Source organism: Mauremys reevesii, linkage group 13, assembly GCF_016161935.1.
Source record: "Mauremys reevesii isolate NIE-2019 linkage group 13, ASM1616193v1, whole genome shotgun sequence".
NCBI lineage: Eukaryota > Metazoa > Chordata > Testudines > Geoemydidae > Mauremys > Mauremys reevesii.
In genome coordinates, this window is record NC_052635.1 from 9,140,538 (window position 1) to 9,160,685 (window position 20,148).

Genomic DNA, 20,148 nt, shown 5'->3' on the forward strand with positions numbered 1-20,148 from the left:
GGATCAGGGAATGGTAAAATGTTAGTTTCCACTCCCAGTGACCTGGTCAGCAGCAAATTACTGCTGCCAGGGAGAAATGGGGAGCATTCTTCCTGAGTCATAAACCCTCCCTTTGGTTGCTCCTGGGGCTGTGTGACCTACCTCTCGGATGAAGCACAGGAGCATGTAACATGTAGCCATGGAACCTTTAATAACACTGATGAAGGCCAAGTCATCAGTGAGAACTCTTGGCACATCCATACGTTTACCTTCTCTCATGGAATCATTTTAGGATATAGACCTGCAGCACGCGAATTGTCAGGAAAGGAAGAGTGAGGATTGGTCGACTTATCTGTGATGTCATCATGGCTGCACTTAAGAGTGATCTGAGCTGCTGACATAGCCATGTGCATAATTTATTCCTAATCTAATGATTAGACAATTTTTCTTAACAATTTAGCATTATTAAAATCTAATGGTTACAAACGTAGCCTACATAAATATTTTGAATCAGTTTTAACATTATGGAAAGTGTGAACAGTATGCTTTAGATCAGTTGTAAAGTCATTCGGGGGAAAAGGCAGGAAGGGGACCAGTGCTAAATTAACGCTAAAATGCTGAAAACACCTTTTAAAATATTTTATTCTCATGAAGTAATTAAGATATTTTCTTGCAAACTCATCCATGCTCAAATTATAAGTAATCAAAGTTCAGAGATGATATACAGTATTGTTCAGACATTTGAGTGTGAGTGCTGGTGCAGTGTACATCTCAGAATTTAGCTTGATGTGCTAAAACCCCTCTCCCCCAAATTTATCACATGACCACAGATGCTCAACACACAGACTGTGCCATTAAAATCTGTCCTTGAATTCAAAATATCCTTATCCTGATATTCACTAGTTCAACAGGCACATTAAGATAATTTAGGGCTACTCACATGAGTCAGACTTTGCAAGTTCATGTCCCAATGATTGCCCCATTACATATATGTCTGTTATCTTGAAATATCTATATTCTTGTCAGACAAAAAAAATCTAAGGAGAGCTTTCCTCAAGGCTTCCTTTACCTCCTGGTTTCTCAGACTGTATATAAGGGGATTGACCAGTGGGGTCAGGACTCCATAGAAGACAGAGAACACTTTGTTTAGGTCTTTTAGTGCATCAGAGCTTGATAGCAAATACACAATGACTAGAGTCCCATAGAAAATTGTCACGACAATGAGGTGGGAGGAGCAAGTGGAAAAGGCTTTTTGCCTCCCAGTGGTGGAAGGGATTCTCAGGATGGCAGAGATGATACAAACATAGGATGCCAGTGTTAATAGAAATGGAGGCAGTGTGAATATGGAGGAATGTATGAAAGCAGTAACTTCCACCATGTGGGTATTGCTGCATGTCAGGTTTATTATTGGGGTTAAATAACAAAAGAAATGGTCAATTTCATTGGCACCACAGAATGTTAATTGTGACATCATAAATATTAAGATGGCAATAGATGAAAATCCACTTATCCAAGACCCAACCACTAGCTTGATGCAGAATTTGCTGTTCATAAGGGCTGCATAATGCAGGGGTTTGCATATCGCTAAATACCGATCATAAGACATCATAGATAAGAGAGAACATTCAGTGGTTGCCAGAGAACCAAAGAAATAAAATTGTGTGATGCAGCCTCTAACAGAGATGGTTCTGTCCCCAGTCAGGAGACTGGCCAGCATCCTGGGCAGGATGGTGGAGGTGTAGCAGGTCTCCAAGCAGGCCAAGTTCCCCAGGAAGAAGTACATAGGGGTGTGAAGGTGCAGCTCAGCCACAACTAGTGCAATGATGAGGATGTTTCCAACCATGGTCACAATGTAGATCACTAGGGACAGCAGAAAGAGAAGGATCTGCAGTTGTGTGAGTGTCCCGAATCCTAGGAGAATGAATTCTGTGATGATTGTTTCATTTCCTTGTTGTTTGTTTGCAGTAGGTTTCATCTGCGGGAAATAAAAACAAATACTGCAATTTATAGTCTAACATTCAAAGGAGTCAACATTTTAATTCCAGTGTCCCCCTGCTGGTTGCCATCCCAATGACTGGGTCAAGATGCCAGATGGTAGAGGCATTCTTGGTAGAGGCACTCTTCCCTCCACTGTGAAAGAGTTACCACCTACCATCCTCTTAATGTAAATTGAGATTTATGAAATCAGCTCTCTACATAAGCTGAGTTGCTCTTGTGTAAAATGAAGATAAAGATACTTAGAAAGTTCTTTAATATAAGAACATAAGAACATAAGAAAGGCCGTACCGGGTCAGACCAAAGGTCCATCTAGCCCAGTATCTGTCTACCGACAGTGGCCAATGTCAGGTGCCCCAGAGGGAGTGAACCTAACAGGCAATGATCAAGTGATCTCTCTCCTGCCATCCATCTCCATCCTCTGACGAACAGAGGCTAGGGACACCATTCTTACCCATCCTGGCTAATAGCCATTTATGGACTTAGCCACCATGAATTTATCCAGTCCCCTTTTAAACATTGTTATAGTCCTAGCCTTCACAACCTCCTCAGGTAAGGAGTTCCACGAGTTGACTGTGCGCTGCATGAAGAAGAACTTCCTTTTATTTGTTTTAAACCTGCTGCCTATTAATTTCATTTGGTGACCCCTAGTTCTTGTATTATGGGAACAAGTAAATAACTTTTCCTTATCCACTTTCTCAACATCACTCATGATTGTTTATACCTCTATCATATCCTCCCTTAGTCTTCTCTTTTCCAAGCTGAAGAGTCCTAGCCTCTTTAATCTTTCCTCATATGGGACCCTCTCTAAACCCCTAATCATTTTAGTTGCCCTTTTCTGAACCTTTTCTAGTGCTAGAATATCTTTTTTGAGGTGAGGAGACCACATCTGTACACAGTATTCGAGATGTGGGCGTACCATGGATTTATACAAGGGCAATAATATATTCAGTCTTATTCTCTATATCCTTTTTAATGATTCCTAACATCCTGTTTGCTTTTTTGACCGCCTCTGCACACTGCGTGGACATCTTCAGAGAACTATCCATGATGACTCCAAGATCTTTTTCCTGACTTCTTGTAGCTAAATTAGCCCCCCATCATGTTGTATGTATAGTTGGGGTTATTTTTTCCAATGTGCATTACTTTACATTTATCCACATTAAATTTCGTTTGCCATTTTGTTGTCCAATCACTTAGTTTTGTGAGATCTTTTTGAAGTTCTTCACAAACTGCTTTGGTCTATGATAATGATTGCTTTATCACTGCTAAGCATAATCATACTGCTATGAGACCACACATAACTTTGAATAGACTCTAGGAAGAGATACTAAACATGCCTGACAGTCACATCAAACTTTTATATTTGCTCCTCAATTTCTGCAGATCTGGCATAAATTGTGTGTTTGACAACACATTCTTTTCAGAGATTTCCAAATTTTTTCCAATCTGCATGGAAACTTTTTAAAGACACCATAATAGAGGCTTAAATTAAATGTATACCTCAAATTTAAAAACATAGTAAGAGGACCAAAAAAGTGCCACTGTGGCTAAACAACAAAGTAAAAGAATCAGTCAGAGGCAAAAGGGCATCCTTGGAAAAAGTAGAAGTTAAATCCTCTTGAGGAAAATATAAAGGAGCATAAACTCTGGCAAGTGAAGTGTAGAAATGTAATTAGGAAGGCTATAAAAAAATTTGAACAACAGCTAGCCAAAGACTCAAAAAGTAACATTTGTTCAATACATCAGAAGCAGGAAATCTGCTAAACAACCAGTAGGGCCACTGGACAATGGAGATGCTAAAGGAGCACTCAAGAGGGATAAGACCATAGTGGAAAAAACTAAATGAATTGTTTGCATCAGTCTTCATGGCTGAGGAAGTGAGGGAGATTCCCCAAACTGAGCCATTCTCTTTAGGTGACAAATCTGAGGAACTGTCCCAGATTTAGGTGTTATTAGAGGAGGTTTTGGAACAAATTGATAATCTAAACAGTAATAAATCACCAAGATCAGATGGTATTCACCCAAGAGTTCTGTAGGAACTCAAGTCTGAAATTGCAGAACTACTAAATGTGGCATCCGATGAAGTGGGTATTCACCCACGAAAGCTCATGCTCCAATACGCCTGTTAGTCTATAAGGTGCCACAGGACTCTTTTACAGATCCAGACTAACACGGCTACCCCTCTGATAGTTAAATGTGGCATGTAACCTATCATTTAAATAAGCTTCCTTACCAAATGACTGGAGGATAGCTAATGTGAGATCAATTTTTAAAAAAAGTCTCCAGAGGCAATCCTTCGATTTTCAGAAAGCCTTTGACAAGGTTCCTCACCAAAGGCTCTTAAGCAAAGTAAGCTTATCATGGGACAAGAAGTAAGGTCCTCTCATGGATCAATAACTGGTTAAAAGGTAGGAAAGAAGGGGTTGGAATAAATAGTCAGTTTTCAGAATGGAGAGAGGTAAATAGTGGTGTCCCCCAGGGATCTGTACTGCGACCAGTACAGTTCAGTTTATTCATAAATTATCTTGAGGTGGCAAAATCTGCAGATGATACAAAACTACTCAAGATAGGTGAATTCAAAGCAGACTGAGAAGAAGTACAAAGTACAAAACTGGGTGAGGGGGCACCAAAATGGCAGATGAAATTCAATGTTGATAAATGTAAAGTAATTCACATTGGAAAACATAATCCCAGCTATACATATAAAATTATGGGGCCTAAATTAGCTATTGCCACTCAAGAAAGTAATCTTGGAGAAATTGTGGATAATTTCTGAAAACATCCATTCAATCTGTCATGAGTCAAAAAAGCTAACAGAATGTTGAGAATAAATTAGGAAAGGGATAGATAATAAGACAGAAAATATATTGCCTCTATATAAATCCTTGGTATGACTGTGACGTTGCACCCCATAAGGCTTTATGAAAATATGCTTATGAATGTATATATAACTGGAATATGTTTTATGCTACATATGCCATGTAACATATCTCTGTAAAGGTTATGATCTACTGAATATATTCCTCCTATTTGTATGCGTGTATCATTTTTGTATTCGAAGTTTGAATATTGGCTGTGTACTTGCTTGATCTTAAGTAGCCTTAGTAAAGCATTTAGTCAGCTTCTTGAGACAGGAATGTGCAAATTAAGTGCCCAATCAAGAAATACTTAATGAACAGTGGATCTTGGAAGACTCCAACCCACATAAGAAGTCTACTTGAGGATGTTCATGGTAGCATGTGATCCATGGCTGCTACCTGTAAATTCTGAGTCATGAATGGACATGTGACTTGCCTATGTGACTCCACAACTCCATCTTGTAGATAGGATTCTACACAGGGGGAGGGAGAGGTGTCCACTCACAAGAGAAAGTTTATTTAAACCCCTGGGAGACCTCTCCATTTTGTCTTCAGCTGGCTCAAGAGATATCCTTTGGGGGTGGAGAGGCTACCTGGAAGAAACTGGAACATGGGGCAGTAACCATGGGGGGTGTGAGTGATTGCTGGATCCGGACTAGAAGGAGACTCATTTGTAAAAGGAAGCTAACTGGAAGATCTCTGAGGGTGAGGTTTTATCTGTATTCAGTTCTCTTACTGTATTAGGCATAGACTTGCGTGTTTTATTTTATTTTGCTTGGTAATTCACTTTGTTCTGTCTGCTACTACTTGGAATCACTTAAATCCTACTTTCTGTATTTAATAAAATCACCTTTTACTTTTTATTTAACTCAGAGTGTATATTAATACCAGGCACGGGGGCAAACAACTGTGCATATCTATCAGTGTTATAGAGGGTGAACAATTTATGAGTTTACCCTGTATAAGCTTTATACAGGGTAAAACAGATTTATTTGGGGTTTGGACCCCATTGGGAGTTGGGCGTCTGAGTGTTAAAGACAGGAACACTTCTTAAGCTGCTTTCAGTTAAGCCTGCAGTTTGTGGGACATGGTTCAGACCTAGGTCTGTGCTTGTGGCCAGCAAGCATGTCTGGCACAGCCAGGCAGGGCTCTGGACTCCCAAGCTGGCAGGTAAAGCAGGGGCAGAAATAGTTTTGGCATGTCAGTTGGCCTTCCCAAGGGGGTTTCTGTGATCCAACCCATCAGAATGACCTCACCTTGAGTCAGTGCAGATCTGGTTGCCTCATCTCAAAAAAAGATATATTGAAATTGGAAAAGATACAGAAAAGGGCAACAAAAATTATTAGGGGGTTGGAACAGCATCCATATGAGGAGAGATTAATAAGATTAGAGCTTTTCAGCTTGGAAAAGAGAGGACCAAAGGGAGGATATGAGAGAGGTCTATAAAATCATGACTAGTGTTGAGAAAGTGAATAGGGAATTGGTATTTACATCTTCATATAAAAAAGAACTAGGGGTTACTTAATTAAATTAATAAGCAGCAGGTTTAAAACAAACAAAAAAAAGTATTTCTTCACACAATGCACAGTCAACCTCTGGAATGCTTTTCCAGAGGATATTGTGAAGGCCAAGACTATAACAGGGTCCAAAAAGAACTAGATAAATTCATGGAGGATAGGTCCATCAATGGCTATTAGCCAGCATGGGCAGGGAGGTGTCCCTAGCCTCTGTTTGCCAGTAGCTGAGAATGGGCGTCAGGGGATGGGTCACCTGATGTTTACTAGTTTTGTTCATTCCATCTGAAGTTTACTTGGCAACTCTCAGAAGACCAGTTACTTGGCTAGATGGACCTTTGATCTGACCTAGTGTGGCCATTCTTATGTTCTTATATATAAAATATATAATCTCCCAAATCTCTCCTACAGCAAGTTCACAGATGACACTAAGCTGGGGGGATACGTAGATACACTGGAGGGTAGGGATATGGTCCAGAATGACTACACAAATTGGAGGATTGGGCCAAAAGAAATCTGATGAGCTTCAACAAGGACAAGTGCAGAGTCCTGCACTTAGGACAGAAGAATCCTATGCACTGCTACAGACTAGGGACCGAATGGCTAGGCAGCAGTTCTGCAGAAAAGGACCTAGGGGTTACAGTGGATGAGAAGCTGGATATGAGTTGACAGTGTGCCCTTCTTGCCAAGAAAGCTAATGGCATATTGACTGCATTAGTAGGAGCATTGCCAGCAGAATGAGGAAAGTGATTATTCCCCTCTATTCGGCACTGTTTTGGCTACATCTGGAGAATTGCATCCAGTTTTGGGCGCCCCCCACTACAAAAAGAATGAAGATAAATTGGAGAGAGTCTAGTGGAGGGAAACAAAAATAATCAGGGGGCTGGGGCACATGATTTATGAGGAGAGGCTGAGGGAACTGGGCTTATTTAGTCTTCAGAAGAAAAGAGTGAGTAGGGATTTGATAGCAGCCTTCAACTACCTGAAGGGGATGGAGCTCGACTGTTCTTAGTGGTGGCAGATGACAGAACAAGGAGCAATGGTCTCAAGTTTCAGTGGTTGATGCCTAGGTTGGATATTAGGAAACACTATTTCACTAGGAGGATGGCGAAGCACTGGAATGGGTTACCTAAGGAGGTGGTGGAATCTGCATCCTTAGAGATTTTTAAGGCCCTGGCTGGGATGATTTAGTTGGTGTTGATCCTGCTTTGAGCAGGGGGTTGGACTAGATGACCTCCTGAGGTCTTTTCCAACCACAATCTTCTATGTTTCTAAAAGGAATAACATAGCATGTTCATTTCCCTGCACCATTCTTTCTGACGGCTGTGTAACACCTAATATTCATGGAATATTTTCAAAAGGGCCTAAAGGTGACATTTTGAAAACTATCTGTGATAAATGAAGCTGGGAGGGGAGCTCCTTTTATGGACACCCAGCGGGCCAGTTAGCTATAAGTCCCTCTTGGTGGCTTCTTGCTTTACCTGTAAAGGGTTAAAAAGTCCCCCAGATAAAGAAAAGGGAGTGGGCACCTGACCAAAAGAGCCAATGGGAAGGCTAGAACTTTTTAAAATGAGGAAAAAAAGCTTTCCCTTTGTCTCTCTGTTGCTCTCTCTGGCCTGAAGAGAAGGGGGCAGCTGGAATGCTGTGTAAAGTTTGGACCAGGTATGAAAATTCATTGTCCATACCTAGAAGGATTAATTGGGACAGGGACTGTTTAGATAGATGTGATTAGAGTTATTCTTTTTATTTTCTGTAAGAATTGTGGACTCTTCTCTGCTAACCCCAGATGCATTTGTTTCCTTGTAACCTTTAAGTTGAACCCCCAAGAAAGCTATTTTTGGTGCTTAATTTTTATAACCTAGCAAAATCCTACATTCCAGATGCATTTTCTTTCTTTTTGTTTTTAATAACATTTGCCTTTTTTTAAGAACAGGATTGGATTTTTGGTGTCCTAAGAGGTTTGTGCAAATATTGTTAAATTAGCTGATGGCAACAGCTAATTCCCTTTGTTTTCTTTCTCAGCTCTTCCCCAGAGGGTTTGTGTGAAAGTGCTTGAGGGTAACCCACAGGGAGGAATTCCCAAGTGCACCTTCCTGGGATCTGAAAAGGAGTTTGCACTTGGGTGGTGGCAGCGTTTACCAGGACAAGGTCAGAGAGAAGCTGTAACCTTGGGAGTTTAATACAAGCCTGGAATGGCAAGTATTAATCTTTAAAATCTTTGCAGGCCCCCAACTTCTGCACTCCAAGTGCCAGAGTGTGGAGTCAGCCTTGGCACTATCCATGGACCTAAACCCGTGCGTAGGTATCTTTGAATATCTGGCCCAGAGATACCATATTAAAGAGAATCTTGAAGGTCTTGGCTGCTTGGCTAAGGTTGCTGTGACAGTTTGGGGAATATGTCATACAGTTGTTAATTCAAGTTGTTTTCATGAATCTTATTTGTGATTGCAAGCATTGTTCTGGATGAGATCACCTTTTTTAGGAGATGGAGAAGTTGAATCTGGAAAACAGTGACAAATCTACCAACAGTGAATGGCTCACTCCTGGTGTTGAGAGACCAGAGCTAGGAAAGATGACCAGTTACTACCCAGATTGAGGGATGGACAGCAGCAGATGGGATTCAGCTGTTGGATTCAAACACTGCAGTCCTTTGTCCATTCAGAGAGGAGAATTGGACCAGGATGTTACAGTTGCATCTAGGTTTTTGCCTTGACTGAAATGGTCCCAGTTTCAAAGCCACAGGCATATTCTGTAATCCAAAGAATAGAACAGAGCCCTCACAGGATTTGCCAATTTCTATTGTCACTTATTAGACACAAGGCTTCTGATGACAAATTAAAAAAATGTCAGAACCAAAAAAAACCCACCGTGGCTAAACAACAAAGTAAAAGAATCAGTGAGAGGCAAAAAGGTATCATTTAAAAAGTGTAAGTTAAATACTAATGCGGAAAATGGAAAGGTACATAAACTCTGGCAAATGAAGTGTAAAAATATAATTAGGAAGACCAAACATGAATTTGAAGAACAGCAAGCCAAAGACTTAAAAAGTAATATATTTTTTAAGTACATCAGAAGCAGGAAGCCTGCTAAACAACCAGTAGGGCCAGTGGATGATTGAGATGATAAAGGAGCATTCAAGGATGATAAGGCCATTGCAGAGAAACTAAATGAATTATTTGCATTAGTCTTCATGGTTGAGGATGTGAGGAAGATTCACAAACCTGAGCCATTCTTTTTAGGTGACAAATATGAGGAACTGTCCCAGATTGAAATGTCATTAGAGGAGGTGTCAGGGTCCCCCCCACCACAATCTGAACTCTGGGGTACAGATATGGAGACCCACACAAAAGACTCCCTAAGCTTATATCCTAATAGTTTAGGTTAAAATTTCCCCAAAGCACAAATTCCTTTCCTTGTCCTTGGACGGTATTGCTGCCACCACCAAGTGGTTTACACAAAAATTCAGGGAAGGGTCACTTGGAATCCCTATTACCCCAAAATATCCCCCAAGCCCCTTCACCTCCTTTCCTGGGGAGGCTTGAGAATGAACTACCAACCAGTTGCCTTAGCAATGTGAGCACAGACCAGACCCTTTGTCTTCAGGACACTGAATTCAATTGGGTTCTTAAAAGAAGAACTTTATAAAGAAAAAAATAAAAGAATCACACCTGAAAAATCAGGATGGAAGGTAACTTTACAGGACAATAAAAAGATTTAAAACACAGAGGTTTCCCTCTGGGCTCAACTTCACAGTTACAAAAATGGGAATAAAACTACCTCTGTAGCATAGGAAAATTCACAAGGTAAATCAAAAGATAACCTAATGCATTTTCTTGCCCCTACTTACAATTTCTGCGGATTTAGATGGATTATACTGGGTATATTTTCAGGAGATGTTGTACCTGCTTGGTTTCTCCCTCCATTCAGAGAGGGAACAACAAAAGAGAACAACAAACAAATCCTCCTCTCCCGCCCCAAATTGAAAGTCTCTTCTTTTCTCATTGGTCCTTTTGGTCAGGTGCCAACTAGGTTATTTGAACTGCTGAGCCCCTTACAGGTAAGGCAATTGAGTACAGTTGCCAAGGATACATAAAGGTTGCTACTGTTCCCCCTATTCATAACAGGAGGTTTTGGAACAAAATGATAAACTAAACAGTAGTAAGACTAACATAATAAGATGATATTCACCCAGGAGTTCTGAAGGAACTCAAATCTGAAATTGCAGGACTACTAACTGTCGTCTATAACCTATCATTTAAATCAGCTTCTGTACCAAATGACTGGAAGATAGCTAATGTGATTCCAATTTTTAAAAATGGCTCCAGAGGTGACTTCAGCAATTACAGGCCGGTAAGCCTGACTTCAGTACTGGGCAATAAGTTTGAAACTATAGTAAAGAACAATATTATCAGACACACAGATGAACATAATTTGTTGGGGAATAGTCAACATGTTTTTTGTAAAGGGAAATCATGCCTCACCGGTCTACCAGAATTCTTTGATGGGGTCAACAAGCATGCGGACAAGGGGGATCCAGTGGGTATAGTGTATTTAGATTTTCAGAATGCCTTTGACGAGGTCGCTCTGTGATGGATTCGGTCACGGAGATCCCCTTGGGACTGTCACCTGATGTGCTGAAATTGCCTCTGAGCCTATTATCCCTGCCAGCTTGGGACTCTAGAACCCTGCCTTGTTGAGCCAGACACACTAGCCTGCTGAAACACAGATCCAGGGTTTGGGCCATGCCCCCAAAGCTGCAGACTTTAACTCCAGCACCCAGACACCCAGCTCCCAATGGGATCCAAACCTCAAATAAGTCCATTTTACTCCATATAAAGCTTATACAGGTAAACTCATAAATTGTTTGCCCTCTATAACACTGATAGAGAGATATGCACAGCTGTTTGCTCCCTCAGGTATTAGTCACTTACTCTGGATTTATTAATAAACAAAAGTGATTTTATTAAGTATAAAATAGGATTTAAGTGGTTTCAAATAATAACAGCCAGAACAAAGTAAGTCACAAAGCAAAATAAAATAAAACATGCATTAAGAAACTGATTACGGGTAATATCTCACCCTCAAAGATGTTCCAATAAGCTTCTTTCACACACTGGACTCTTTCTTAGCTTTGGCACAAGGTGGGAAACTTTTGTCTCCCTGGCTCCCCATCCATCCTTCTAAATAGAAAAGTACCAGGTTTAAGATGGATTTCATTATCGGGTGACGTGGTCACATGTCACTGTAGGACCCCCATAGTCTCCATTCCCTATGGGCTGGCCCACACATACACAGGCTTTCAAGTAACTAAGGCCATTTACAACTGAATGTTTCTGGAGCACCCTTAATGGCCTCTCCCTAATATGTTTACATCAGTGATGCAAGTTTATATCTTATTCTCCTAAGTCCAGATATAGAAATAATACATGCAAACAAATAGGATGAACACACTTAGTAGATTACAAGCTTTTTAATGACACCATACAAGGGGTATTTAGCATAAAGCATATTCCAGTTATGTTATATTCATAAGCATACTTCCATAAAGCATATGGAGTGCAACGTCACACCCTCACCAAAGGCTCTTAAGCAAAATAAGCTGTCATGGGATAAGAGGGAAGGTTCTCTCATGGATCAGTAACTGGTTAAAAGATAGGAAACAAAGAGTAGGTATAAATGGTCAGTTTTCAGAATGGAGAGAGGTAAATAGTGGTGTCCCCCAGGGGTCTGTACAGGGCCCGGTCCTATTTAACATATTCATAAACAATCTGGGAAAAGGGGTAAACAGTGAGGTGGCAAAATTTGCAGATGACACAAAACTATTCATAATAGTTAAGTCCCAAGCAGGCGGTGAAGAGCTACAAAAGGATTTTTCAAAACTAGGTGACTGGGCAACAAAATGGCAGATGAAATTCAATGTTGATAAATGCAAAGTAATGGAAAACATAATCCCAGCTACACATATAAAGTGATGGGTTCTAAATTAGTTGTTACCACATAAGAAAGAGATCTGGGAATCATTGTGGATAGTTCTCTGAAAACATCCACTCAATGTGCAGCGGCAGTAAAAAAAGTGAACAGAATTTTGGGATTACTTGACCCAGCTGCCATCCACACAAATGGACACAAATTTCCTAGCTCAAACCCCCTTAGACACAAATCAACAAAATCATCCCCACAGCACAACCAACAAAACCAGTAGCCTCAAACAGACAAAGCTCCTCACAGTAGCGCACACACACACAAATCAACCCCCACACAACACAACCTGCACAGACACACAAATCAGCACATCCACCCACACAACAACATAACCTCCGCACAAATAACCCCAGACAACTCTCTGCAGCATTGAATGTTGACTCAGTGTGAAGTGATGCAGAATCGTTGATTTTAATTTAGAATAACATCAGGTTCATTTATCGCTGGGATTCACAGTCTGTTACTGTCTAATTTTTAATTTATCAACCATTTCAAGGCTTTTTAACACACATGACTTTATGAATTACATCTGTGCAAAAACTACTAGTGAAGAAGCAAGAGGGATGTCTCCAGGAATAGAAGCTTGACACAGAGACTTGGCTGAAAGAGCAGATAATGTTTCAGCATAGAGGCAGCTCAGACAAATTTGAAAATATTAGCACTAATTTTTTTTTAAAAACCTCAGTGGATGGAAATAGAATTTTTGCTCTCCTTTGCAGTCCCTTCCCCACTTTATCCCTTCTTTTTCCTCTCCTCCCCTCTTATTCCTTTACCTTTATGTTCCTCTGCTTTTTCTTGTTCTCCCCTTAGTGTGTTTTTTGGGGAAAATCAATAAATTACAAGTAAATAAATAAGAGATGTATACACTTAAATTCACATTATAGTAACTGAGTTATCATTGAAATGAATGAAGATAAAAAAGAAGTGAATTAGGAAACAATTCTGCTGTCACTTACCGCAGTATAAATCAGGAATAACTGCACTGAAGTCAACAGAGATGCATTGCGAGAAAACTGGGGTGAGAGGAGAATGACATCAAAAGAGAGATGTCCCTATATAAATTCCTGCCTTATGCACTTGCACAGACACAAACAGTCACCTATGCAGCATGATTCCCCACGTGCTGCATTGCAATCACCTATATCTGCTTTGGTGACCACATGGGAATTCTCCCCACAGAGACTTCGCTGTGATGTTGCCAGGAAATCTGAGCCACCTTTAGTAACAAATGATGACAAAGGTCAGCCTTCCAGAATGATGCAAGGTTTTTTGCAACATCTGATACAAGGGTGGGTTTTAGAATGGACAGGGGGCTGCAATTGCTGAGGAGGGGTCGCTTGGTCATCAGACAAAGCGGCCAAGAGGCACCATATGCTCATGGTTCCCTAGCCATGGCTTTGTAGTGGTTGTGCTGTAGAAAGGTGCCATGTTGCTGGGACTTTGGAAAGAAGCACCACAAAGACACAGATAAAAACAGTAACCAGCATATTGTACCATGGCTATAGGTGACACTTTATTACCTTAATTTCACATTAGGAAGCAGATTCATTCCTACTGGGTCTCCAACATCTTGGATGAAGTTGGATCTTCATTACTTATCACTTCTTATTCTTCAACATTTCAGGATCTCCCACAGTCTTCCTGCATGCTGGAGAGAAGGGAGATGTTTCCTCACTCTCTTCCTCCTCCTGAATGCTGAGCATTTTCTCCCCACCCCCATTCTCTGAGCCATTCTTGGGGTGTGATCCTTCCCCTACAATGCATGAATAATTCAAACCGCCTTGTAGTCTGTGGCAGGCATGAAGAACTGGGCCCCTGGCAGGATCTGGGTGGAGTTATTCTGTGCTTTTTCATATATCACCCTCAATAACAGGTGTTGCTTCTCTTGCCAGATGGCTGTTAGTCTCCCTAAATTCCGCCATAGCCTGGAAAGAGCCGCTCCAATATGTGGTCTCCACAACAGGCATGTTTGGCCACCCTAAATCCTAGCTTATATCAATATGAAACACTGAGGGACTCATGGAATTTTGACTCAGACAAACTTCTATCATGGTTTATGGGGTTACTCAAACAAGGCAGGATGCAGCCTAAGGAATCACAGACAATTGAATTTTGACCTCATGTCCCAACTCATCCATCCCCACCCCGTAGTAGATTTACATCCAGGTTTGACTTTGTTCAGCTCTAGAAACTTGTCCCATACCTGAATGCAGATGGAAATGTCATATATGCTGCCACCATGGTGGCTTCCATTTCTCTGCTATGGTGGATCGGTAGGACCTCTGACTGGTGAATGTGGCACCATAGTATAAATAAGCACCATTTATTTGCCTAAGATCCTATCTCCTGGTATCTGGACACAGCAACTACAGCAACCCAGTCCTTCAAATAGTATAACAATTCACCACTGATTCCCATGCAAAGACGTTATTCCTTTAGATCAAGTGGTAGAGGCCTGGGTTTTATTGCAGGTGATATTTGATTCAGTCCCCTTTGTTGATAAGAGAGAAAATGATGTTCGTATCCACACGCAGCCATGTTCCATTACAAAATGTGAGAGTTCTACTCCAGAAGACCTTATATAGTCAACTAAATTAATTGCCTCTGACCCTCCATGTCTGAGTGGGTGACCAGTGGACATGGGGCCTTCTTCACTCACCTGAATGAAAAGAGTCTTGAATATTGTCAATTCCCAGTAGTCTTCTACTTTATACTTCACATGCTCTGCTTTCCCTCAGTTATTCATTTGCATTCTCCAGATGGTGGGCCCTGGAAGCATGTAGAGCCCCTATTTAATTCTATCTTGTGTAAGTGGAGATGGCCCTCACCATTTTTCATGATTCATGTCCATCTACTCTAGGGCTGAGTGTACCATTTTGAACACCTGGGTCAGGACATGTCCTGCTCAAAATACATTGTCAGCCAGTGAGTTATTGCTTCCTCACTATGATGCCTCCTTCCACTCTGATCTCCTTTCTGGACTCCTAGAGGTTGAGCACTGTGAGTGCAGTATGGGGTGCTGTGACTGGTGGGACATGGAACAACATTATGCTGCACAGGTGTGATGGGTAGCAGGATCCCTTCTTTGACCTGCTATGGAATCAACTATGGTGCATAAGATGCTCATCACAGACAATCAGGGAGGAAGAATGTTCATTTGGATTAGGACCCGCACATGGGTATCTGAAGACACAGATTCCACTCTTTCTTCTGCCACAGACTATGACTGTCACCTCAGCACTCGGTGACTCAGTTTCCCTATCAGTCATAAAGGGTAATATATGCAGTATTGTTGTGGCCATGTCAGTCTCAGGATATTAGAGAGACAAGGTGGGTGAGATAATATCTTTTATCAGACCAACTTCTATTGGTGAGAAAGACAATCTTTCAAGCTGCACAGAGCTCTCTTCATGTCTGGGAAACTTACTCAGACTTCACTGGGGGACACACAGCATCTCCTCCTATCCATGGAAGGAATATAACTATCTATCCATCAATCCCATGCATCTTTTTCTATCTATCTATCTATCTATCTATCTATCTATCTATCTATCTATCTATCTATCTAAACATGTGCAGCACATACACATCCTGGTAATTTTGTATAATGCCATTCCTAATATCTGATTTATGTCCATTTATCCTGTTACGTAGGGACTGTCCAGTTTGGCCGATGTACATAGCAGAGGGGCATTGCTGGCATATAATGGTGTATATTACATTGTTGGACGTGCAGGTGAATGAACCGGTGATGGTGTGGCTGATCTGGTTAGGTCCTGTGATGGTGTCGCTGGTGTAGCTATGTGGACAGAGTTGGCATCAAGGTTTGTTGCATGGCTTGGTTCCTGAGTTAGAGTTACTATGGTGTGGTATATAGTTGCTGGTGAGAATATGCTTCAGGTTGGCAGGTTGTCTGTGGGCGAGGACTGGCCTGCCATGCAAGGCCTGTGAAAGTGGGGGATCATTGTCCAGGATGGATGCCTACCAAAACTTAGATTGATGTATAGATACAGCTTGAGATAGGCAGCTAATTACAATTGACTTTCCATAGGAGCTGGATGCCTAACCAGTTTAGATTATTATTATTATTATTATTATTATTATTATTATTATTTTTGTCAGTTACTAATGGGGAAGTGTGTATGCCACTATACAATGCTCTTACGGCTAGCATTTACTGACTGTGGTTTTGAAATTCTAAGCACAGTCCATAGACTGAAGGCAGCATGAAGGTTGAATTCCCCTCTCAGTCCCAGAGGGCTTTTCAGTCACAGAGTCAATGAAAGTTGTGTTGGACCTGAGTTATGGAGAGAGGTCCCCAGGGCTCCCAAGGTTTTGCTTGGTGATGTCCTTATGGGGAAGTGCAGTCTTCTCTCTTTTGGCCATGAGATCCCCAGTGTCTTGAAGCAATTTTAAAAGCTCCTCTTCAGTACTTAATTACTCAGAGGCAGAAGCAGACGTAGAGGAAGAGAGACATTCTTTCTTGATGAGGTAGGAGTGGATGGAATTGGTTCCATCTTCTACATATTAAGGGACTGATGGGACAAAGCAGACTGTGTAGTTATCTAAAGTTTTCTGGTCTGTATTACGCAGTGGGTCAGACTAAAACATCTCAGTAGTTCCTTATAGATTGAAGGTGAAGTCCTGGATCAATTTAAGTCAATGGCAAAACTCACAAGGTTATATGAACAGTTGTACTTTCAAGTGGTTGCTCATCCAACAGATCAACAGAACTGAAAGAAGTAAGAAAAGCATAATTTTCCAAAATCAGCACTGGCCTACCTCTTCTCCTATTGAATGGTAAAACTCCTGTGGTCTTCAGTGGGAACACAGTTAAGCCAATGGCTGGTGTTTTCGAAACTCAGACAATACAACTCTGCAAGGGAGTGACAGGTAATGGAGGTGCTACATTGATTTCTATTTACTGATTTTTTCTTGAAAATTCAGCCCAGGTGAAGAAGAATTAAAGGTTCAATGAAGGCAGTGGAGATACTCACATGTGTGGTTTGGTGACCTCTGAAATGTGTTGGGAGGGTCAGAGTCTGCAAATCCAACCAAGCAAAATCAACATTGTTATCCCCTGCTTGACAGGTAGCCTGAGGGTGGCATGGACTGGGGAGTAGGGACAGCCTCTCTGATCAATAGATTTGTTCCAGCGAGATCCAGAAAGAAATATTTTGATTTGTCTGAGCAGAGAGTACTGCCTGTCTTTGGCCCACACGAGGTCAGTCTAACAAAGTCTGCCAATGCAACTGTTCTAAAATGAACAAAAGAAGGAGAAGAATCCTGGGGTCCTCTCTCATTTATAGTCTCAGCTGACTCCAATTCAAATCAGGAATATGTAAAACCTGATGAGCTGCCTCAAGGATCACAGTAAGGCAAACTGGGGTATCTGTTCAGATTTCATACACTCAGGAAAAAATCCCCCACACTTTGAAAAGAGTAAGGATTGAGTAAAACCTCAGTAAGATCCTCTGGATTATGCTCATGGAAAAGGGAAGTGAGCTCCCAGTTAAAGCAGCATTGGTCATTAAGACATGCCATTAGTCTGGATGTGGCCCTTACAAAGAGATCTGTATCGATGCTCTATTTGAGAGAAAGCAAAGGAGAAAAACTCAGGTTTAATTACGTTTTATTCCACAGTTCTTCTAAATATATGTTCACTTGGCTCTCTGTCTCTCTTTCTGTCTGTCTGTCTGTCTCTCTCTCTCTCTCTCTCTCTCTCTCACACACACACACACACACACACTCGCATGCATATATATGTACATATGCAGAGTATCAAGCACATTTTAAAAGGAATGAATGTTCAGCTTGCTAAATCTCATAACAGAACATAAAAACGGCCGTACCGGGTCAGACCAAAGGTCCATCTAGCCCAGTATCTGTCTACCGACAGTGGCCAATGCCAGGTGCCCCAGAGGGAGTGAACCTAACAGGCAATGATCAACTGATCTCTCTCCTGCCATCCATCTCCATCCTCTGATGAACAGAGGCTAGGGACACCATTCTTACCCATCCTAGCTAATAGCCATTTATGGACTTAGCCACCATGAATTTATCCAGTTCCCTTTTAAACATTATTATAGTCCTAGCCTTCACAACCTCCTCAGGTAAGGAGTTCCACAAGTTGACTGTGTGCTGCGTGAAGAAGAACTTCCTTTTATTTGTTTTAAACCTGCTGCCTACTAATTTCATTTGGTGACCCCTAGTTCTTGTGTTATGGGAATAACTAAATAACTTTTCCTTATCCACTTTCTCAACATCACTTATGATTTTATATACCTCTATCATATTCCCCCCTTAGTTTTCTCTTTTCCAAGCTGAAGAGTCCTAGCCTCTTTAATCTTTCCTCGTATGGGACCCTCTCCAAACCCCTAATCATTTTAGTTGCCCTTTTCTGAACCTTTTCTAGTGCTAGAATATCTTTTTTGAGGTGAGGAGACCACATCTGTACACAGTATTTGAGATGTGGGCGTACCACGGGTTTATATAAGGGCAATACTATATTCTCAGTCTTATTCTCTATCCCCTTTTTAATATTTCCTAACATTCTGTTTGCTTTTTTGACCGCCTCTGCACACTGCGTGGACATCTTCAGAGAACTATCCACGATGACTCCAAGATCTTTTTCCTGACTCATTGTAGCTAAATTAGCCCCCATCATATTGTATGTATAGTTGGGATTATTTTTTCCAATGTGCATTACTTTACATTTATCCACATTAAATTTCATTTGCCATTTTGTTGCCCAATCACTTAGTTTTGTGAGATCTTTTTGAAGTTCTTCACAATCTACTTTGGTCTTAACTATCTTGAGCAGTTTAGTATCATGGTCCCCTTTTTCTAAAACCCTAGAAATTTTAACAAAGAAGCCCCTGTTTGTGCTATCCAATTTTCAGAATTATCTGACTGCCCCTGAGGATTGAGAAGAAGGGGCAAAATTGTTTTTAAATAGAAACATTTTAAGGTCTCGCATAATTACTGTGTCCATTCTGAACCCTGGGATGGAACTCAGTGGGAGAAGCTTCTTCTGATTCATTTACTTTCTGAGGTACACAGTCAGCCATTTCTGCTGCATTAATTTGCAGGTTGGAGCCTGAGTTTAAACCAGATTTCAACCCCCCAAAATGGGTTCTTCAGATCTTAGGTTCCACCGAAGGTCCATTTCTGATCATTAAGATTAATTTATTATATGATAATAATATTTACTAGAGATGGCTGGGAAATGGAATTTCTATCTTCTGGGAAATACGGACATTTTAAAATTTGTTTCCTTCCTGAACTTGAATATTTTGAAATTTTCATGAAATGGATATTGTGAAAAAAAAAGAAAGAATCCAGATACATTGAAGTGATATTATTGGAAGGTTTCATTTTGATAATGTTGAAATATTTCATTTCAATAGTTCTAAACCATTACAGTTATAATGTAATATGAAACATAAAACAAAATATCAAATATAATATTGTGTATAATATATAAATTTAATATTGTATTTAATATTCTAAGGTAACATTTTATAAACTAATGTGACAAAGTCAAAATAAAACAAAATGAGAAAGATGGAACAAAATGAAATGGGAAAGTCTATAAACAAAATAATGCATTTGATTCAACTCTTCAATTTTTTCCGTTGAATGTTTTGTCAAAATTGGCCCATTCCTGCAACATATTTTGATTTCAGCAAACTGGCATTTTACAAAGGAGAACAGTGCGATCATTCCACTCCCTCCAACTACATATGTATCTAATATCAGTAATTCCTTCCCTTTGTTTTCAGGCCCCAAGGTCTCTGCTGAAGAGTATTGAGGAC

The 20,148-nt window shown here is 40.7% G+C and overlaps 1 protein-coding gene across 1 annotated transcript; it reads right to left on the minus strand.

The window, feature by feature from the left end:
• Positions 1-976: 976 nt before the first annotated feature.
• Positions 977-13,963, minus strand: LOC120379931 (olfactory receptor 11L1-like). Its single transcript, XM_039497444.1, has 3 exons — positions 13,852-13,963; positions 13,288-13,344; positions 977-1,954 (listed from the first exon to the last, which is right to left on the minus strand). The coding sequence occupies exon 3, from the start codon at positions 1,952-1,954 to the stop codon at positions 977-979; it is 978 nt and encodes a 325-aa protein (XP_039353378.1). The 5' UTR covers positions 13,288-13,344; positions 13,852-13,963.
• Between the last annotated feature and the right edge of the window lie 6,185 nt (positions 13,964-20,148).

Coding starts and splice junctions, on each gene's coding strand:
- LOC120379931 (XM_039497444.1), bottom strand. CDS start 1,954: ATGAAACCTACTGCAAACAAACAACAAGGAAATGAAACAATCATCACA.